The sequence below is a fragment of the Macrobrachium rosenbergii genome, chromosome 28 (genome assembly GCF_040412425.1).
Source record: "Macrobrachium rosenbergii isolate ZJJX-2024 chromosome 28, ASM4041242v1, whole genome shotgun sequence".
NCBI classification, from domain to species: domain Eukaryota; kingdom Metazoa; phylum Arthropoda; class Malacostraca; order Decapoda; family Palaemonidae; genus Macrobrachium; species Macrobrachium rosenbergii.
In genome coordinates, this window is record NC_089768.1 from 660,764 (window position 1) to 683,781 (window position 23,018).

Consider the following 23,018-nt stretch of genomic DNA (forward strand, 5'->3'; position numbering starts at 1 on the left):
TGGTAGACTGCAGAAGAAGATTGTCGCCTGCACTTAGCAATAGCTTCTGCAGCCTACCTTTAAAATCCTTTCGCTCTGACAAGCTCCCTGACAGTCAAGTCTGTCAGCGTGAGAGTGGATAACCCTTGATGGAATCGGAGGAAGTGCGGCTGTTTGAGAAGACTTCTTTTCTGAGGAAGTAGCCTTGGGAAGTCCGTCAAAAGGCTCATCAAATTGGGGAACCACTCCTTGTGTGGCCAAAAGGGAGTGACTAAGGTCACTGACGTGTTGTTGTGTGCACTGAACTTTTTTAACACTTCCCTCACCATGCTGAAGGGAGGGAAGGTGTAAAGGTCACTAATTGGGTCTCGTTGCTCCTTGCCCATACAAGAAAATCCTTTGTCGCTTCGTAGAGCATACAAGAATGGGTCCCTCCTTGATTCTTGATATAAGTGAGGGCAGTCTTGCTGTCCGAATGAACTGCTATTGTCTTGTAGAAGGTTAGCGTAGCAAAGTATCGAAGTGCCAGATGAATCGCTTTTAATTCCTTTACATTGATGTGGAGGTTTCTTTTGGTAGGCAACCATGTTCCTGACACCTCCATATCGTTGAGAAGGGCTCCCCAACCCAGATCTGAAGCGTCTGAGAATAACGTTAGGTCAGAGTTCGTTGGAGCCAGAGACCTTCCTATTGTAAATCTGTCTTCTGCTAGCCACCACCAGAGGTCCTCTTTTATTTGGGGAGTAATGTTGAAAACGAACAAATCCGGGAACGACTTCCTTTTCCAATTGGCCTTGAGGTAAAATTGCAGTACTCTTGTATGTAGCCTGCCTAATGGAATGAACTTCTCTATGGAAGAGAGGGTTCCAAAAAGACTCATCCATATGTTGGCTGAGCAGGAGTGGCAAGTTATGAAGTCCTGGACTTTCCTGCAGCAATTTAGTATCCTCTGTTCGGATGGAGAAGCCCGAAAACTCACTCAGAGAGTCTATCACTATCCCCAAGTATAGAATTGACTGAGTTGGGACTAGCTGTGACTTCTTGAAGTTTAATTAAAAGGCCTAAATCTTGAATGAGACGAAGAGTTTTCTGCAGGTCCTCTGTGCACTGAGATCTCAAGGGGGAGCGTAAGAGCCAATCGTCCAGGTAGAGAGAGATGTTTATCCCCATAAGATGTAGCCATTTCGATAGGGGAGCGAGTACCCAGCTAAAAACTTGAGGGGTCGTGGAGAGTCCGAAGCAGAGTGCCTGAAACTGGAAGACTCTGTCCTGGAACACGAATCTCAGATACTTCCTGGAGTCCGGGTGAACTGGAATGTGGAAGTAAGCATCTTGCATGTCGATCATAACCATCCAGTCTCCCTGATGGATGGCCGACAAAACCGACCGATTCGTCTCCATTTTGAACTTCGTTGTTTGAATGAAGAGGTTCAGGTAACTGATGTCCAGGACAGGTCTCCACCCTCCCAATGACTAGGGAACCACGAAGAGGTGGTTGTAAAACCCCCTCCGTGTTTACATCCTCGACTACTTCAAGGCTCTCTTTTCTAGTAGGGCTGACACTTCCCGAGATAGGGCCGAAACCTTTCTGAGTCTACCGAGTACGCTGTTAAGCTGATGGGAGAGGTTACTAAGGGAGGTTTCTCCCTGAAAGAGATTGCATAGCCTTCTTTCAATACCTTCAGCACCCACAGCTCCACATTCTTCTTTTTCCATTCTGTCCAGAAATGGGAAAATCTTGCTCCCACTGGAACATGGAGGATGTATGTCTCATTTTCGAGGTGTTGCCTTGTTAATGGGCTTTTTTAGTTGGTCTGGAAGTTCGGAGTTGGCTCTAGGCTGAGACTGGAAACGACCTCTAGAAGCTTGAAAAATTAAGTATACCTTAGTTTTACAAGACCACTCAGCTGATTAACAGCTCTCCTAGGGCTGGCCCATAGGATTAGACTTATTTTACGCGGCTAAGAACCAACCGGTTACTTAGCAATGGGACCTACAGCTTATTGTGGAATCCGAACCACATTATAGCGAGAAATGAATTTCTATCACCAGAAATAAATTCCTCTAACTCTTCATCAGCCGGCCGCGGGAATTGAACTCCAGCCCATCGAGTGACAGTCTGAAGCTCAACCGAATTGGCCAACAAAGGGCTAAACTGTTGCTGCAAGGGCGATGACGTTCTAGTAGCTGTGCTTGTAGTGGCTCGTGTGAACTTAGTCCTTTTGGTGGATTGAGTGAGGAGGTCCTGAGTCAACTTCTTCTGCAGCTCTACTGAAACCCATTCCAGGGTATCCTGCAGGAACAGACTATTCTTGTCCAGGGGGGGCAAAAATAAGCGAAGAACGTTGCGATGGGGTGACTCCCTTTGCCGTGAACGAGCACCACAAATCTCGTTTCTTGAGGACTCCTGTTGTGAAGATGGTTGCTAGCTCTAGTGCTCCATCTCTTACAGCTCTATCAGTACACCCCAGTACTCCCAGCCAGTCCAATGTTAAGTTCTCTTGAAGGGACCTAGTCTTCTATTTACTTGGCTAGGGCCCCCACCGTCCAATCCAGAAAACTACAGGTCTTGAAGACTTTAACGATGTCTTTAAGCAGATGGTCTAATTCTGAGGCTGCGAAGAGAATTCTGGCCAATGAGAAAGCAGAGCGACGAGAAGCATCTGTGATACTTGAGAAGTCCCCTTGAGAGGTGGCAGAAACTCCCAAGGATGGAGCTTCTCCAGTTGCATAAGACAGATACTTCTGCCTTTTCAAACGAGAGGGAGACGAACAGAACACCGCCTTCCCGACTTCCCTCTTCTCTGCTAGCCAGGCATCTATGCGGCCGAAAGCTTTCTTTGACGACGAAGACAACACCATACATGGCAGTCTGGAGGTAACTGGTGGTTGTCGCATCAAGTAGGCCAAACCCGGCGGTAAAGGGATGACTGGAGAGAAGAACGACGGGTAACAGACCAGGAAAAACCTGAGCAGTGCTGAGTAATGAGAGGAAGGTTGCTCCTCTTCCGCAGGTTCCTCGACAGACAAAGCGGGTAATCCTGGGGGTTCCACAGTGTCTTGCACTACCGGAGTTTGCTTTTGAAGAAGGCTCAACACTTTATCAAGCCGAAATTGAAGTGGCGCCAATGAAGGATCTTGAGCAACAGACAAAAGTTCTCTTGAGGCATCCGATACTGGAAGTTCTCCCTGCAGGGTCGTAAAGAAATTAGAAGTGGGGTGGACTTCGAGAGACGCACCCACAGCAACTGGACGCACAGACGTTGGGCACCCACTCACTGTCGAAGCAGACACTGACTCCTGGGAAGCGGCTGCATTCTCTGTGGACACTTGGTGCCCCAAGGATGGGCACTCGGCGATCTGACGTTCCCGCTCCGAGCGGTCAAACACAGGCTCTTCTAACTCAGAATCTGGGCGCCCATGAACAGGAAAGGCAGAAACTGCGCACTCATGTGATGGGCGCTTGGATGAAGCACACTCATGTGATGGGCGGTTGGATGAAGTGCGCTCATACGATGGGCACTCAGACACTGGGCGCTCTAGAGGTGAAAGCTCGGACACCGAACGATCTTTGAGTTGGCGCTTACACACAACACTAATGTACACTGGGTGCTCGTACTCTTGGCGCCGATAAGCTGGGCTGGTACACACTCATTTGAGGTCAGAATGTACTTTTGCACCTGAATGGGAGTGGGAATCTCTCACTGGCGACTCCCAAAAACTACAAGAAGGGAGAGGGCTACGTTCTCTCTCTACAGCTCGCTTACAAGATGGGGGCAAATCTGAATCCAAGGAAGCACCCGGCCTTTTCAATGGCCTAGAAACTTTGGCAAAACGGTCACGGCATTTCTTTGATGCGGGAGAATCACTTGTAGTGCATGCACATCCATTTGAACACCTTTCCAACGGCGTTCTTCTGCAGCCTGGGATTGGCGGACAACAGGCTCGGATGAGGCGACGACTGCTCGTGTGCAAACCACACCGACCTCCCTTGGACTGCCAGTTTGCTTCCTCCCAGGTTGGCAAGGGGAGTTTAGCAGGGACCTTGGTCTAGAAGCACCAGTGGGACGAACAGCCGCCCCCTCCACTGACACTTCACTCGACACTACACAATTAAATTTGTCCATTAGGACCTTCACAGAGTTCCCAATCTGGGAAACAGTACTGACAAGTAAATTACATTTTTTACCTACTCGTGCTTCTACGCTGGCAATGGCATTGGGTTCAGCAGAATGAGAGCTAGGTAATGGAGTGACAGGAAAGGCTAGAGGACTCGAAATAGGAGAAAAAGCTGTCACAGGCGCTGAAGGGATAGGCATAACATCAGTACCAACTCCTGGAGAATGACCAGCGGAAGCCTTAGCTTCGGCCCTAGCTGTAAATAAGTTAAGTATACCTTAGTTTTACTAGACCACAGCTTTTCGGTCACGGTGCAATTTGTCTAAGTGTGTCTGTAAAGTCTTCCATTTACCCTTCTCCCAGTCCTTACATTCGTCACAATTCGATTCCGGAGAACAAATTTCTTCCCTACAAGTACAACAAATGGTATGTGAGTCATATTTTGCAGAAGTGAGTCTAGTTTTGCAGCCTTTGCTGCAGTACCTAATGCTAGACAAACTAGAGTAAGTCAGACATAATGGACAAAATTCCAATTAGACAAGTCACAATCGAAGAAAAAATCCAAATTGTAGCTAAGCTAAATAGCTGCGCTACCAAAAGCAAAAGAGTACTTCACCAAAGATGATCTCTGACCATCCAGCGAAAACGAAACAAGAGCTGCTAATAACTGGTGTTCAGTCATTAACTGGCAGAAACGAATTGAGCTCTTCAACTACGTTGTACCTATTCTTCCCCAACAGTGGGAGGGGCAGTATACCTACATCCAAAGCAAAAGAGCGCTACCGCGAATTTCGAATTTTGAGCTGCTGCGTGAAGTAGAAACTATAGCTATGTAATTATTTGGTAAGTTACTTATATAAAATTCAGTGACTCAAACAATCTTCTAGATCTAATTGGGAAAGGTTAATAAATACATCTCTTAATTCAAATATTTTTTGGTTGGAGAATCACTTGTCTGAATTTTCAGGGCACTCTTCATTGTTACAAACTCTACGGAGAGAGAGAGAGGTATTTCACCACATTCAACTTGTAAAGATGACTTTGGTGATGATCTAAAGGCTTCTGAACATATTCTAAATGCCAAGCCATATATTTCGCTTCCATAATCAATGACAGACAGCACTGCTGCTTTATACAGTGCAGTAAGGGTATTTCTACTGGCTCCCCAAGTAGTGTTCGATAGTTTTTTAATTAGATTTAATGCTCTTTTACATTTTGATTTCATGTATGTTATGTGGGCTTCCAGTTCAAGTGAGTATTCACATACTAATCCCAAAAATATTGCTGTTTGGCTAGTTGGTATGGAATGGTTTCTGATTTTTAAATCTATTTCTTAATACTTTTTCCATTTTCTATTTTTATAAAAATAACATTTTTATAATAAAATAAAGTTTTATATATACTTACCAAGTAATTACATAGCTATTGGTTCCCTGACCTACGGCAGCTTACAAATTCAAAATTCGCGCGGCGGCGCTGTTATCGTTAGTGTGTAAGTGACGACGTCCCGCCACCATCCGGGACTCGAGGAAACAAACTAGCGGATAGCTCAATTCGTTTTATGCTCTTATGTTCATGCAAGGGGAGGAGGGCGGGCTCCAATCATGTAATTACTTGGTAAGTATATATAAAACTATTTAATTATAAAAATGTCATTTTTATATAACTAACTTACCAAGTAATTACATAGCTCATTCCACATTGTAAGGAGGTGGGAAAGAGCATGGAAAGTAATGAGTTTGAACTAGAAAGGTCGCTAACATTGAATAAATGTTTGTTGAGAGAGCTGCTGCAGGAGGGTACTGCCTCTGGTCGGCGCTTCTCTCGACTTGTAGTGGACGTGGCAGTATAGCCAAGGGTCGCCACTACATTAGTGGGAAACTTTGCAGCGGAGGAAGTACACCGTATGCTGACAAAGTTTTTTAAAAGATGCCCTTGCCCTGGGCGAAGACCAGAATACATAATGAAAACACCGTCACCTACACCACAGAATAAAACCAAAAAACCCAACCATTATCAAAGATACAGTACGAACTGGTGGGTACTCCAGGTACAATGTACCCCCAGGCTTCCCAACGACTCAAAACCTTGAGTCAAGGCGAGTTTATAGCAAAGGAACAGATAGATTCCTCATGATTCCTCTCCCAGCACCATGCCAGCTACGGATAAAGGTCCTAAAGTGCTACAATTTTCAAATATAGTTTCTATGTCCTTGAGGTAGTGTGAGGCGAATATGGACTTGCATCTCCAGAACGTCGACTGTAGGATTGAAGAAAGAGACAAGTTGTGTTAAAAGTGAGGGAAGTTGCTACTGCCCTAATTTCGTGAGCCTTTACCTTAAGTAGAGGAAAAGATTCTTCCTGGATCTGAAGGTGGGCTTCTAATATTAATTCTCTCAGAAAAAAGGATATGGCATTTTTGGAGAGCGGGCGAACTGGGTTTTTAACAGAGCACCAGAGGTTGCTCGAAGGTCCTCTAATCTTTTCCGTCCTCTGATGATAGTACCTGAGGGACCTCACTGGGCAGAGGAGTCTTTCTTCTTCCTCACGTCCTAAGATATCCATAAGGTTCTTGATGACGAAGGACCTAGGCCAGGATTTAGAAGGGTCCTCGTTCTTTGTGAGGAAACCAAGAGAAAGAGAGCGGACTGTGTCCTCTTGTGCAAAGCCTATTCTCTTGTCTATTGCTTGTAACTCGCTAAATGGCAGCAGTGAGCGCCGTTAAAAAGAGAGTCTTTTTCGTGAGATTCCTGAGGGAAACAGAACGAAGAGGTTCGAATTGAGGACTTGACAGCCATTTCAGTACAACGTCAAGTTCCAAGAGACGTTGGAAGAACTGTCTTTCTTGGACGTATCGAATTTGATCAGGTCGGTGATATCTTGATTAGAAGACAGATCCATTCCTCTGTGCTTAAAAACTGAGCTGAGCATCGACCTATACCCTTTGATGGTAGAGGTCGATAGCTTCCTGATGGACTTTACGAATATCAAAAAGTCGGTTATCTGGCTTATAGATGTTTCAGAAGAAGAGATGTTATGACGGCTGCACCACCTTCTGAAGACTGTCCATTTTGATTGGTAGAGCTTTGTAGAAGAAGTTCATCTGCATTTCGCAATTGCCTCTGCATCTTGTCGCAAAAACCCTTTTGCTCTGACAAGGCGCTTGACACTCTGAAGCCTGTCAGAGCCAGAGCGGATAACCCTTAGTGGAATCTGAGGAAGTGGGGTTGTCTGAGCAGAGACCGTTTTTGTGGAAGAAGTCTTGGGTAGTCTACCTGGAGTCGAATCAAGTCTGGAAACCATTCCTTGTTCGGCCAAAATGGGGCTACAAGGGTCATGGAGGTGTTCTGATGCATTGACAGCTTGTTGATTACTTCCGAAAGGAGGGAAGGTGTACACATCTAAGTTTGTCCAATTCAAAAGCATGGCGTCCGTGCTCCATGCTTGAGGATCCAGGATCGGAGAGCAAAAGAGGGGCAGACAGTGGTTTCTCAATGTCGCGAAAAGATCCACAGTGGGTTTGCCCCACAGTTTCCAAAGGTTGTCGCAGACTACTCGATTTAAGGTCCATTCGGTTGGAAGGATCTGTTTGAGGTGGCTTAATTCATCCGCAATCACGTTCATCCTCCCTTGAATGAACCGGGAGACAAGAGAGACTTGGTTCTCTTCCGCCCACAGAAGGAGATCCTTTGCCATCTCGTACAGGGAGAAGGCATGAGTGGCCCCCTGTGGTGTTGTCCGCATGTACTACAATCTTCTTGCCGCGGACCAGATCCGAGAAGTATTGAAGGCCCAGGTGAATTGCTCTCAGTTCCTTTATGTTGATGCGAGCATTCTATTGTTCTGTATTCAATGTTCCGGAGACTTCCCGACCTTCCAGAAGTGCGCCCCAGCCTAGGTCGGAGGTATCTGAATAAAATTGAAGGTCTGGGTGCACTGGGAAAAGAGACTTCCCTTCCCGAAGTCTTTCTCTGCACATCCACCACTGGAGATCCTCTTTGATTTCTGACGTAATCGGGAAGATGAAAGAGTCTGGTTGGGTTTTTCTGCACCAATTCACTTTGAGGAAAAACTGAAAGGGTCTCATGTGCAGTCTGCCTAGAATTACAAACTGCTCAACTGAAGCAAGGGTCCCCAAAAGACTCATCCACTGCACTGCTGAGCAGGAAGGAAGAGCAAGGAACTGACTGACAGTCTGAAGGCAGTTCTTGACTCTTTTGGACGACAGAAAAGCCCGAAAAGTCTGAGAGTTCAGAATCATCCCTAAATAGGGGATCTCCTGAGACGGAATCAGAAGGGATTTCTTTTTGTTTATGAGGATGCCTAACTCCTGTGTCAGGCAAAGAGTTCTTCTCAAGTCCTCCACGCACTTTTCCTTTGACGACGAGAGGAGAAGCCAATCGTCTAGATATAAGTTGATGTTGATTCCCAGAAGGTGAAGCCAATTCCCCAGAGGAGCCAAGATTCTGTGAAAACTTGAGGAGCCGTCAACAAGCCGAAGCATAGGGCCCAGAACTGTAGAATCCTGTCCTGAAAAACAAAGCGTAGAAATTTCTGAGAGTCTGGATGAACAGGGACACGAAAATACGCATCCTGCATATCCAGGGTGACCTTCCAGTCCCCTGTTGTACTGAGGACATGACAGAGTGAACGGTCTCCATGTGAAACTTGGTCTTCAGTACGAACACATTCAAAGCGCTTACATCCAGAACGGGCCTCCAGCCCTCCCGAGGCCTTCGGGACCATGAAAAGGCGATTGTAGAAACCTTCTGAGTGGGGCGCTAGCACTTTTTCCACTACTCCTTTGGAAAGAAGGAGTTCGACTTCTTGAAAGAGGGCCAAAAACTTCGTGGAACCTTTTGAGTACGCTGTCAAGGCGATTGGAGATGTAGTTAAGGGAGGAGTCTTTGCGAAAGGAATGGAGTAGCCCTCCTTTAGAACCTTCATCACCCAGGGGTCTGCTCCTCTGTTTTCCCATTCCTTCCAGAAAAGTAGTAGTCTGGTTCCTACCTGGGCGCAGAGGACTAACTTCTCACTTCTTAGGGGTGGATTTGAAAGAAGACCTCTTAATGGACTTCGTAGGAGGTCGGAAGTTTGGTCTAGGTTGAGGCTGGGTCGTAGCTCTCCCTCCATGAAAGGGTTGAGACTGAAGAGGGGAGAACGATCTAGATGAGGAAGGCACAGGCTCCTTAGGACGTCTAGTGGACTGAGTCAACAAGTCAGAGGTGGACTTGCTCTGTAACTCTAAAAGAATATCCTTCACTATGTGTTGAGGAAAGAGGTGAGACTTGTCTAAGGCAGCGAAGAGTAGAGCTGACTTCTGAGTCGGCGAGACTCCTTTCGAGGTGAACGAACACCAAAGCTCCCTCTTCTTAAGGACACCCATAGAAAAAAGGGAGGCAAGTTCTAAAGAGCCATCTCTAATTGCTCTGTCTGAGCACGAAATAACTCCTAGCCAATCGGAGGAAAGATCTTCTGCTAAATCCGGGCAGTCTTCAATCTTACTCCCTAGTGCCCCGATGGCCCAATCTAGGAAACTAAATATTTCAAACACCTTAAAAATATTCCTGATAAGGTGGTCTAGTTTGGCTGAGGAAAACATTGTCTTGGCCGACAATAAAGCCTTTCTACAGGATGAATCCACCAGACCAGAGAAGTCCCCTTGGGAGGAGGCAGGAACTCCTAAGGAAGGAGCTTCCCCGGTGGCATAGTAAGAATATCTCATCTTCAACAATTTGCCAGGCGGAAAGGCGAAAGTCGCCTTGCCCTGTTCTCTCTTAGCAGCCAGTCAGGCATGAACTTCTTTGAGAGCTTTCTTCGAGGAGGAAAGAACAAGCTTGGGTAGTCTGGTACCTTCCGACAGGTGCTTTTTCATGAGGTAGGTTGAAGCTGGAGAAGTAGGCGAAGCAAGCATGAAGAAGTCCGGGTAATTCTCCAAGTGGAAATGCAGGAGAGAGGAGTAGGAAGAAGTGGGAACCGTATCCTGAACAATCTCTTCCTCCTCCGAAGAGGTAAGAGACAATGATTTATCCTTGGACTCTGGAGCAAACGCAGATTTCTTCAAAAGACCCACAAGCTCGGTCAATTGGTGCTTGAGTGGGGCTAAAGAATCTTCCTGGACCGATGAAGAAGGCGGAATAGCCGAAGAAGGAGCTGGAAATTCGGTTGTGGGCGTTGAAAGTTCGGGAGTTGGCGCCGGGCGCTCTAAAGCTGAAGTCTGGCGCGAGATGGTGGGCGCCTGGCGCTCATTGGCGGTATTCGGGCGCTCATCGGCGGGCGCCGGGCACTCATCAGTGGAAGTCTGGCACGAGTTGGCGGGCGCTTGGAAGAAGATGGGCGCTTAGAACGCTTATAGCAATCAGGACTGTCTTCAAAGAAATAATGAAGATGAGCAGGAGAATCAGGCTGAACTTGAAAGCTGCAGGAAGACTGAGGGCTAGTCTCTCTATACCTCTTGAAAGCCAGGGGAGAAGAATCGTTAATATTCGCATGTCTCTTGAGTGGGCGCGAAGAAGAAGAGTAGCGATATGGCTTCTTGTGTGGAATGAAAGATTTGTGTGGACTGAAAGATTCCGAATCAGAAAGTTGATGCACAGGAATGTCTTTCCAACGGCATTTAGTCGAAGCCTGGGAGCGTATGACAGGCTCGACAGAGGGGACGACTGCCCGTGGGCAAACCCCGTCAGCCTCCCTTGGACCTCCGGTATGTCTTCTCCCCGGTGCGGGGGAGCGGGACAGTGACCTTCGTCTAGGAGCACTGGTGGGACGGACAGCCACCTCCTCAATATTCACAGCACTATCACTTCTCACTCACTGTCAACACTTACATTTTTTTCCATTAGAGATTTAATAGCTGACCCCATTTCCATAATGGCACTAGATAATACAGTAAATTTCTGATCAAACCTAGATTCGAGTCTGGCAATGGCACTAAGAGCGGAATCATGGAAACCTGGAACAGGAGCAGATGGTAAAGTAGGAGGAGTTAGGATAGGAGAAGGAGGAGGAATTGGAGGAGTGATAGTTCTGTCATCCCCTAAATTTTCCAAAGGAATGGATTCTGCATTAGCCCTACTTTCAGCCCTAATGGCTGCTTTCCTCTTCGTATCCCTTTCTAATTTGTCTAGATGAGATTTCAATATTTTCCATTTCTTATCCTCCCAATCCTGACACTCTATGCAAGTATTATCCTTACTACATTCTTGCCCCCCTACATTTAGGTGCGTTTTCTATGAGAATCGTATGAAAGCTTAGTTACCCTAGTTCTACAACCCTCGAAACAAAAGCGAATCCTAGATGAACTGGAATCCGACATCGTTAACTAAATAAACTAAAGTTAATCCAAACGACAATTCAACAACGGCAGCAAGCCACAAAGCAACAAATTCTGAGTACTTCACCAAATGCATGCAAAGTAAAACCAAAAGACGAAGAAGCAGCTGCGTGGAAACTTCCGATGTTAACCGGAAGCCGGCAGAAAACGAATTGAGCTATCCACTAGTTTGTTTCCTTGAGTCCCGGATGGTGGCGGGACATTGTCACCTACACACTAACGATAACAGCGCCGCCACGCGAATTTTGAATTTCTAAGCTGCCGTAGGTTAGGGAACCTAGCTATGTAATTACTTGGTAAGTTACTTATATAAAACATGACTGCTTGAGTCTTTTGTATAGAAAATTTGAAGCCTAAAGATGAGGCCCATTCATCTATTTTTATTATAGTTTTATCAATGATTCACTCTGCGTGTTTTATGCGAGATGATGAATAATATATGGCAAAATCATCCATATGCAAGTTACTTTTAATTCTGATAAGTAGATTATTACTGATATCCTTGTGGAACACCAACAATACATCATCAATTCTCACTTGAAGAGTGTGATTTATCATAAAGTTTTGGATAAACCTAGTTAAATGTCCACGGATGCTGTTTTTATGTAACATTTTTAATACTGCATATCTCCATGCAGTATCATGTGCCTTTTCAATGTCAAAAAGACCGCTATAGTAATTTGTTTTCGTTCAAATCCTCTTCGTATGTGGTCTTCCAAGTTAGACAGAGAATCATGTAGATCTGGTACATTGTGACCCAAAATTTATTTTCTCGAATGTGCCATGTTAGTCGAGCATTTACCACTTTCTCTAGTAATTTGCATAAACAACTTATTAAAGAAATTGGTCTGTAATTGTTTACGTTACTGGGATCTTCTCTAGGTTGGGGGACAGGAATAATCATAGTTTTATGCCATTCATCAGGAAATAAATTTCAATGCTATAATAAGTGGTTGTAAAACTCTAATAAGTATGTCTTTACCAAAGGTGCTAAATGGCAGATCATTTCAACACAAATATTGTCACCTCCACAAGCAGATTTACTGCTGTTCAATAGAGCAAATTCCAACTTTTCCATATCAAATTTTCTATTATAATATATATCTTCTAATGTTTAAAAAATTATTGTTATTAATTCTATGTTATTTTGCTTTGCGCAGAAATGCCCATCTAAACTTCTGTCACTACTTACTTTTGCTAAATTTTCTCCTATTACATTACTTATTTCTTTAGGATCAATTATTCTTTTCCCATCTTTTATTATGGCATGTCTAGTGATTTAACATGGGTACCACTTATTTTTCAAAAATTTTCCCATATTTTTTGTATGGGAGTATTACTAGAGAGTTCTGATACATATTTCCTCCATGAAATGATTCTTCCTTGAATTACTTCTTTTTATATTTTGCAGATATTTTGTTGTATAGAGGTTTTAATGTTATATTTCTAATAATAATATAGCCATTTTTTGTAAAGTTCCTTCTAATATCAGTAATGTTTTGTTTATTTTACTGAACTTTCTATCCAAATTATCTAATCATCTTCCAATTTGGTGTTTTAATTTTATTAATCCTCTTAGTTTTTCAGACCACCATGAAACTTTGTTTTGTTGGATGAGATTTTGATTTTGGTATTGCTTTATCAGCAGCATTTTTAATGAAATCAACAGGAAATTTATTAGTTTCATTATGGTCTTTTAAATATTCAAATGGTGGGATATTCCTAGTGTGCATTTCACACTGATCCCAATCTGCTTTATAAATGTTATATTGAGGGACATGCTTGGTGGGATTATTTTGTAATAATGAAATTAATACTGGGAAATGGTCACTTGTATGCAAGTCGGCAACTGTATTCCAATCCAACCTGTCAACTATGTTGTACATAGAGTTAAGTTGACTGAGGAAAATGTTCCATGCGTGCTAGAAAAATATATGGTGATTTCATTACCATTTATAAAGCACATGTCATATGAATCTATGAATTCTTCTATTTTACTTCCTGCTCTATTTGAGTCTGTACAATTACAGTCCCACATTGCATTGTGAGCATTAAAATCACCTACTATTAATGTAGGTTCCTTGGCATTAAGTAATTCTTTAAGTTTGTCAATGTCGTAATTTTTATTAGGTTAGTTGTATAAATTATAAATTACATAATTATCATTTTTTATTCGAATTTTAATACCCGATATTTGCAGGTAGCGATGTTTTCAGGTACTTTGTCATAAACTAATTTGTTATGTACGTATATGGCTGTACCTAAATTTCCTACTTCCTCCTGTGATGTTGATGCTAAAGTATATTTACTTATTGTTGACATGTTGTAAACATAATATGATTGGTTCATATTCTTTTAATAACTGTTGTACTTCTCCTAGGTGTAATCTGGTCTGTAGACCATTTACATTCCATTGTATAATACAGCTATTGAAGATATTTTCTTATAGCGGTCGAGTTTTACTTCTTTTTTTGTATTATCAACTTAGATTTTTTCTAGTAATTTATTCACGGCATTCATTTGTTTTTCTTCGTTTTGGGTGGTGTTCTCTCCAAAGGCCTTTTTTAATCTTTAATTTTCAGTCCATCACGACCCTCCTCTGTAGCATCCTCCGGTGTTTCTATTCACATTAATATTTCAAATGAATTGGATAAAATATTATCCATCTCATTTGTACCTATTTCTTTATTCTTTACCATTTTAGTTTTTATTGCTAAATTATCAATTTCTTCTTGAGATTTAATTTTCTGTACTCTGTTATTTCTATCTGTTTGTGTTTTTGTTTCATTATTTGCTCTTGTTATTGAAGAATATGTATGTTTCTTAGACGGATCTTGAATTCACCTCACTTTTAATTCCAACTCAGCCTCTTATAGACATCCCCGTTTGTTCTTGCAGTATTTTAATTCCGTATTGTATATATAATACATGCATTCTTTGGATCTTGCATGATGATTCTGCCCACAGTTTACACACTTAGGCTGACTGCACTTCCACTGTGTGGTATGTTCAGTAGATCCACAATAAGCGTACAGTATACCGGTTCATGCGACAATTTTTCTTTGTGTGCCCATACTTACTGCAATTTTGACACTGCAGTGCCTTTGGGACATAGGGTCTTAACTCTCTATTTTTATTTTTTGGGGTAGAGCTTCACCCTTTTATTTTTGATATTTTTAATATTTGTTTATTGCTATTTTTATTTGGTACAACATATACCTCACAATCTTGGACCCTGGGGTATCTTTTTTGAGAGTCCAATAAAACTTTTTTATCGACTGCTTCGTTGCTGCTTTCAGGAAGTACAACGGTACCCTGAATGCTGTCCATAGTATCGTGTTTTTTCACTTTTATGTTATTTTTCAAAGACAAATAGTCTTCGAACTGACTTTTTGTTGTGGTTTCTATAAGCCAAGTTTTCTCCTTTATTTGTCTAAACGACATATCTGTTTTTGGATGTCTATTTCATAAATAATTTTCTAATTTTAAAGCTGACCAACTTCCACTCCCAGAGAGGGAGTCGAAGGGAGTCAAGGTTGGGTCATGTTGGTATTTACTCTTTTGGGGAATTTTCTGAGGTATTAAAGTTTTAATACCACTCTGATTTTGATTATTTTGATTATCCAGAGAATTATCCATTTCCATGCTAGAAGATTTGCTCTGTGCTGGAGCAGTGGTTGTCACCTGTGCCGGAACAATACCATCAAAGGGCCCAGCCAGGGGTACTTGAATCTTTAAAATTACTCAGCATAAATATTTAAGTAAAAAAAAAAATTAAATAAACCTGAGAACCTTAAAAAGATATCATCAGCCCTTCATGGAGTTTATTCTTCCACCAATGGCACAAGTGGGAACCGACTCCCAAATGTCCCCTCCCTACCCTACGCCACAGGGGATGGCACAACATGATTAGAGAGGCCCAAGTGTAAGCCAAACCCACTTGCTAGGACTAACAATATTACTAGAATACAATCATCCCCACCCTAATCATGTTCTGGGCAAACTGGATAGAATGCCAAGAGTCCTATCCCCAGAACTAGACCCCCCTGGAATCTGTGGTCCAGCCCTAAAGAATAGTTCCGCCTGATGTCTCTCAGGTCCGAACATTATCGGGCAGTTGATGGTCCCACCACAGTTCCCACTATTTAGTTTCGGATATGAACCCAATCCCAGTTATGATAGCTTTTTGTATTTATCAGGTCCAATAAATTTTAGCAAAAGCAGAAAATTCCACAAAAACTAATTCAAAGAATTATATAATGGTATATGGGACTCTTAGACTCAAACCCAGCAAGAGATTCCTAGGATTCAAGAGCCCCCCTCACCACATCAAAGGGAATCTTCAGTAGCAAAATAGTTTTTTTTTTTTTTTTGCTTCAGAAGCTATTTACTAACGCCGCATTGACATAACTTTAAAAGAGAATTCTTCTCTTTAATCTCTCAAGGACAGATTTACACTGCAAAGAGGGAACTGGCCATTTTCTATCTCTCTCTCACATGTCATTTGCCACGTAAACACAAGCATTGTTTGGTAACTCAGCTTTTGTCTTCGTAAAGTTTACCTTTGTCATGTCTTTTCTTTCCTAAAAAACATACAAAGCATTGTATTGTAGCTACCAGTCAGACAGCAGATATGTAAAACTGTTAATGCTCAGTGATTGGCTATGATACTTCCTACCGTTCCAGACAACAGCGTTTCTTAATGACAATATGTACCGTGTGCAAATTAAATTGGTTACAAGTTAAAAGTGCTTCAGTTTAGTACAGTATAAATACAGAGCAGTATATACAAAATGAAATATAAACGAAAAGTTTTCTATTTACCTTTGGTAAATAAAAAGGAAAGCAGTAAGCGGTAACTATCTTAAATTGTGGTCGACCAATACATATTTTAAATCGGCTGACTCTCTTTGATGTCCGTCTTATCCGACATCCAGATTAACAGGGTCCGGTTTAACGAGGTCGACTGTAATAATGCAACTAGCATTTGGCAAAAGGAGGCACACTGAGGTGTCATGGCAGGGACTGTCGGTATGGGGCACCAGCGGCAGGAGCAAGGGTAGGTGTCCGTGATCCTCAGCTTGGGAAGGTAAGAGTCTAAGCTGATCAAAGTACTGTACAGTATTAACTCCCGCTGGTTCTACAGAGGTGGGTTACATAGTGAGACTACCTTCTTCTTTGGTCCAACACACAAAAGACCAACGACCATGGGAACGCTATGAACCAAGATACAGGCATATATATAATTAAGGGAGTTTGTATATATAAACTTGTCTTATCAAAGTTCCTAAGTAATATGCACTGGCTTGTAAAACAGTAACAAAAGGGACACATTATAACAATTGTATAAGGACCTTATTCTTGTTACAATAAGCCATTTAGTAAAATTAGTGCCATTAAGCCTCTAACTGAATAATTAATTGAAACATTTTCACATTTTTGGAATGGGGAGATGACAGGGGGCCACAGCAGTGGGATAGAGAATAAAATGACCCAACCAAACCAAAAGTCTGAAGGTACAGTGCTACTCAGTGCCAGTGAAAGTGATGCAAAATCTTAAAATACTCTATCTTCAATTAACCATACAAACTGAACTTGAAACAAAATACTAAAAGTGAAAAGATGAAAGAGTGAATCCTTACTACTACAATGCTATGGAAAATATGACAACTTACAGTCACTGTCACTTCGCCGCGATGACTCGGAACCATACAAACCAGGGAACTCTTTTTCAACATCAGGACTTTCAAAATCCATATTTTTAGCACTTCAATTTATGGCTGAATAGCAACCTGGGAAAGTACAAAAAGAAATTCAAAATACTGTCAAGGTGACATTTCACATATAAATCCACTCAATTCTTAATCCAATTTAACAGAAGAGTATATGAGTTTCCCATACTCATTATTACACTAATAAAGTGGTGCTGGTTATGAGCAAAACATTTCTTACTAGGAAGAGTCATTTACATCATCCATTAGACACAATCATTCATTACCTATGTATGCAAACCAGAGAATGCAATCTCAGTACAAATGAAGCTTCATGAGAATCAAATGAGTAAACTTACACAGAGATGACAGAATATTAAAAATACACTCACTTGCATTTAATCAATAATTAGTATAGCTATGTTCTCCTTCCATTCTTTAACAACAGACTATAATGATTCATACCCATGTAGCAGTTTGTGATTTCCATCAATCACTAAAACATATGGTTTATCTCATTATCAGAGTGTCTTGCATTTTCCTCCAGTCTCACGGCAACAAAAACTCATTTTCCTTCTCTTTTTTAAATCATGCTACCACTTTTAAGTGTGCCCATTACTTTCTGATGCTGGCACAAAGTGATACCCTACCATGTCTCATAAATGCTCTTGAAGATAACCAAGCCTCCTGCAAAATAGAAACTGGTGATATCAATAGCTCCTCCTTTCATAACCTTAGGCTTGAAGATTCCAACTCCTCTCCTGACTGTGAACCTTCACCTTCCAATTGGACATACTGCCTACTGTACTTTCTGGCATGTTGCACAGTGCTTCAAACCATACAGCTCTCGGAGACACTAATTTTGCTATTCAAGATGCTCCTTACATGTAAAGGTTCTTCCTGTCACCAAGAAGAGTAATTCCTTAAATATGACAAATTTTAAAAGTAATTTGTATTTTTCTTAACTACAGACCTGAGGTCTTCATACAGTAATTACCTTCAGCATAGCTGGAACTGGCCATTTCACTTTTAAACAAGGTGGTTTGGTAGTTAACTACCATAAAACCAGGTGGGGGAGTCTCACCCACCCGGTCAGTGCAGTGTCACTTTACCTTCGGCCCAGGTATATGCTAGGTGTCAACTTGAGGGGTGGCATGAGGTGGACATTAACTATAAAGACCTCAGGTTTGTATAGTTAGGAAAAATAAAAATTACTTTTAAAATTTGTCATTTGTTCCTACACAATATACAAACCTTTCAGTCTTTATATAGGAAGAATCACAATTTTTGAAAGTAAATTGTATTTTTCCTAACTATACAAACCCGAGGTCCTTTACATTGGGAATTACTTTCAGGCGTAGGCTGGAAACGGCCGTTAAACTCTTGAGCAAGGTGGTTAGGCAGTAACTACCGCCAGGTAGGCGGGGATACCCGCCTGCCCGGATCTAAACATTCCAGTTTGCCTTTAGGTCCAGGTTCAGATTGAGGGGTGGCATGAGGTGGGCATAGTATGTAATGTAAAGGACCTCAGGTTTGTATAGTTAGGAAAAATACAATTTACTTTCAAAAACTGAGATTTGTTCCGACACGATATACAAACCGTCGGTCCTTTACATTAGGAAGACTCACTGGTTGGAGGGAGGAATCTGAGTGAGTCTCCTGAACTGACTGGAGTTCTGCACACCTGGGCTGCTCCTGGTCGAAAGAGCGAGGGGGAGTACCGTGCCTCTGACATATTGATATTGATCAGAGTGTAGGAACTGCAAGATCAAACGTCAGATACTGGACCTTTACGCATGAGTGAGGAAACATAACTCATACAAAATAGGCTGGAAGGATCTAGAGTCGGAGGCAGTAAGGAAAAGCCGAGATAGGGTTCCCTTATTGCCAGTCTCTCCTTCCTCCCCTTGCTAGAGGAAGGAGCAGAATTGCTTCTATGATTCTACAAGAAAAATAGAACGGGTGCTCGATGTGTAGTCTTACCGCATCAGTGCCAGTTCCAGCAGCTATTGGTTCGAGTCCTATTCTCATCCCTAAGGAGGGGAAGTTGGAGGACGGGGAAGGAGAAAGAGAGGCCAGTCACTCTCGGAATCCTTCTCACTTCCAGAACCAACACCTCAGGCAAGATGCTACTCGTCCTCTTGAAGGAGCCGGGTAAGACAACACAACTTGTTGAGCAGCCATCACATAGCCAAGGAAAAAAGGTTCCAAGGGCCTGTGGGCAAGACCGAAGGAAGAAGACAAGAGTGTGGTCTAAGAGACCACGTCTTGGTTCCAGACTGACAGAAACTTCCAGAATGCGAGGGATGGACCAAGCCATCGACTTTGTGAGCTCTCGGGTGGAAGGTACCATTATCGTCGTCGTCAGCTGCCGAGTACCTCCCTTGATCGCTTCACGAAGTCAGGAGGAAGATGTGTCCTTAGACACTTCTTCCTTGGGAGAAAGAGTACTAGCGAAAACGTTGACGACATCTAGGTCAGGAATGTCAAGCCTTTCAGAAAGTACCACAGCTCCCAATAGGACAAAGTAACAAATGATCTGGATCATCGACACAAAGTCCAAGGAGGAGGGGAACAAGAAGGACTCAAACCCAACAGTAGATGCCAATGGATTCGGAGTCCACCTACAACATCCAAGAAGGAGTCAAGGTATGATCTCCATCCCTGTTCTTCCATCTTCTACACCAAGGCCGGAGTAAGATGAGAGATGGTCCTAAGAGGGCATATCTCTATCCAATGACTCTAGTAAGGCGCGTGCAGAGCACAGACAGGAACCCTCAACGAGTCACATGCCACCCAGGGAACAGTTCCCTGGGACAGCATGACTGAAGAAGCTTCTCGTCCGTAGCTAAATCTCGACTGAGGAGAAGGAGGCTACTTCAGATAGAAGACTAGGTTGCAAGGGCCTACATTCTTCACAAATGAAAGGGAGAGAAGAAACCCTCGGCGGAGAAGACGAGGAAGTCCAGACTTGAAGAGCGACTCTGACCTGAGAAGAAGTTCCATCAACGACACCTTCAACGAAGATGGATCCAGTCCCTGGGACAGTGTTGCAGAGGACTTCAAGGGATATCCAGCTATATCTGTTGCCGCTCGGCAAGAAAGCCTATGCTTGCAAGAAAAGCTGGAAGGTCTCCCGGTCCTGAACACACGGGGATGTACTGCCTCAAGAACCGTTTCTTGTGTGGCTGCTACAGGAGGTTGGGTCAAGCGGAACTCTTCTCGATGCCTCGGCTATCAGGTCGGATGAAGGCGAAGTCTTCAAGTATTTGTCTGTAACTTGGGGTGAGCAATGTTTGTGAACCCCTACCGAAACGGACAAACAAGGAGGGAGAAAACGTAGATAACAAGTTTTCCCCAAAAAGACAGCATGCTCACTGTAGCGGCCCCTGGTCTGGTATGGAGGAGCGAGAAAAACTACTGACTTGTTGTGCAGGGCGGCAACAGAAGGATGGTAGGGATTCTCAGTCGAGCAGTCTCTACACGAATCTTCGTGAAGAAAAGAGTGAGCAGCACGTTCCGTCCTGATCACTCAAACCCAATGCCAGGCTTGCCTGCCAATACATCCCCACCAGGTTAATTGAGCTGTCGAGTGTGCAATAGAACAACACTCGAGTACCTGCAATTGTCGACATGAAACAGGAGGAAAAAACGATTACCTCTTGTTTGTCGACAAATGCCACTACTGTGGTTTTGTTGTTCAATGAAACCAGTGAGTGCCGCAAAACTCATCCTGAATTCTCGGACAGCCAAAAGGCTGCCCTGAGCCCAGGATGGTGATGAGAAGGTACGAATCGTCTTGGTCACGCACCTTCAAGACAAGGTCTCACCAGTGTGCACCTATTCCTCAATCAGTGAATCTGCAAGTAGACAATATGTGAGGGGAATATGTAAGCATGTTCAAAGGTTCCTTCAATCAAGCATTAGTCTAACTCCTTCCTCATACTTCGAAGAGGAAAGGACGGAGGAATGGAAGCAGACTTCCATTCTCCACCATGGGGAAGCTTCTGCAAGATGACAGGGCACTGAGCCAATTAGCTCTAGCCGAGCTGGCATTTCCTGAATCGGGAGCACGGGAGAGGAGGCGGGATGGAAGTTCGATGGAAAGAATTGCCGAGACCTAAGGGAAATGGATACTTCTCTTGAAGGAATCCATTCCCAGGTTTCGGCAATGTTGCTGCCAGTTCCAGAAATTCGATAAGTATCATTTCGTCCAGGCATCAGCAGTTGCAATCTTCTTCTGAAGCCTAGGACTTCTTAGCTAAGGAGCTGAGGGGGGCTGGCTTGAACTCAGGTCAAGTTGAGATGACTGTGACCCAAAGGTCTTGGCCATTGTCCAAAGGACAAGGCAGTGCCCTGGTACGAACCTTGATTACCGAGGTATCTGGCAAATCTCTGAAAGAGAAAGGCAGAACTAAGTAATGGTTCGTTCCTAAGGGCCGAGAGCCAACTCGGGGCTTATGAAACTGGAGATCCAATTGGGACAAAGTCCTTCTTAGCACCAGAATTGCCCAAAAATGACATTTTTATAATAAAATAGTTTTATATATGCTTCTTAATAATTACACAGCTATAGTTTCTACTTTCGCGGCCAGCTCAAATTGAAATTCCATTAGGTAGCGCCTTTGTTTTGAGTGTAGGTATGTTGCCCCGCCCACATTTTATGGAAGAATAGGTGAACTTAGCTAAGGAGCTCAATTTATTTATGCTCTATGTCCATGAGAGGGGAGGAGGGGACCCTCGATCATGTAATTATTTGGTAAATATAAAACTTTATTTTATTATAAAATGTCATTTTTATATATGTAACTTACCAAATAATTACACAGCTGAATCCCACATTGAGTGGGGTGGGATGAATGGACATATATATACTACCCAAAAACTACTTGATATGGGGGTAATTTGGGATAGCAAATTAGCTAGCATCTTGGAATGCTTGTTGAAACAATTACCTGGCGAGGGAGCAACAAAGACGGGTACTGCCTCTGGTCGTTTTGCTCCTCTCGACCTGTAGAGGTGTGGCGGTAGAGCCAAGAATCACCTCTACTGAGTGGGTGCTTTTGAAAAGCGTCAAGTCAATCGCAGGTTGCCAAAGCTAAAAATCCAATGGGTCACATAATGATATGGGATTGCCTTGCCCTGGGCAAAGTACAATAGAATAAATTTAAGACCAGATAAAATTAACCTTACACCATACAACCTTTTATCCAAAACCATAAAAACCATTTGATGACACTGAAGATCAGTGTACATCAAACTTCCCAAAAAAGTTATAACTGCCCTTATTCAAGGAGAGTGGATAGAGGAAAAAAAAAAAATACCGATTTTCCTATCCTTCATCCCCAATACCATGCCAGCTTCTTTGGAATGGACCTAAAGTACTGCATTTTTCATACACTGTCTCAACACCGTTAAATAATCATGGCAAAACAATGACTTGCACCTCCAAAAAGTTGTTTGTAAAATCGAAGAGAGAACAGGTTTCCAATTTCTTAAAGCCAAAGACGTTGCCACAGCTCTTATTTCATGAGCCTTTACTTTGCACAAGGGAAGTAAATCATCTTGAATTCCACTAATGTGCTTCCATAAATTACGGATCTTAAAAGAATGACAGCATTCTTGGACAAAGGACACCTGGGATTTTTAACGAACACAAAGATTAGGGGTTCCGAACCTCTAAGGTTTTTGGTTCTCTCAAGGTATACTCCATAGAGTTCTTACTGGGCAGAGGACATTCTCTTGCTTCCCTGGGCCTAATACTTCTGAGAGGCTCTTGATAAAAAAAAGGAGCGAGGCCAAGGATTAGCAGGATCCTTTTGGCCAAAAATTCTAAAGTTAATGAGTATACTGCATTGCCTTTTGAGAAGCCTATCC

General features: G+C 42.9%; 1 protein-coding gene across 16 annotated transcripts in view; it reads right to left on the reverse strand.

The window, feature by feature from the left end:
- The window catches only part of LOC136853965 (ralA-binding protein 1-like), a 437,575-nt gene that overhangs the window by 392,871 nt on the left and 21,686 nt on the right, over positions 1–23,018 (reverse strand). For all 16 annotated transcript variants that reach the window (XM_067129870.1, XM_067129865.1, XM_067129879.1 and 13 more), the window contains one exon: positions 17,106–17,222. In XM_067129870.1, coding sequence (XP_066985971.1) covers positions 17,106–17,187 — 82 coding nt within the window. In that variant the 5' untranslated portion in view covers positions 17,188–17,222. The remainder of the gene's footprint in view (positions 1–17,105; positions 17,223–23,018) is intronic.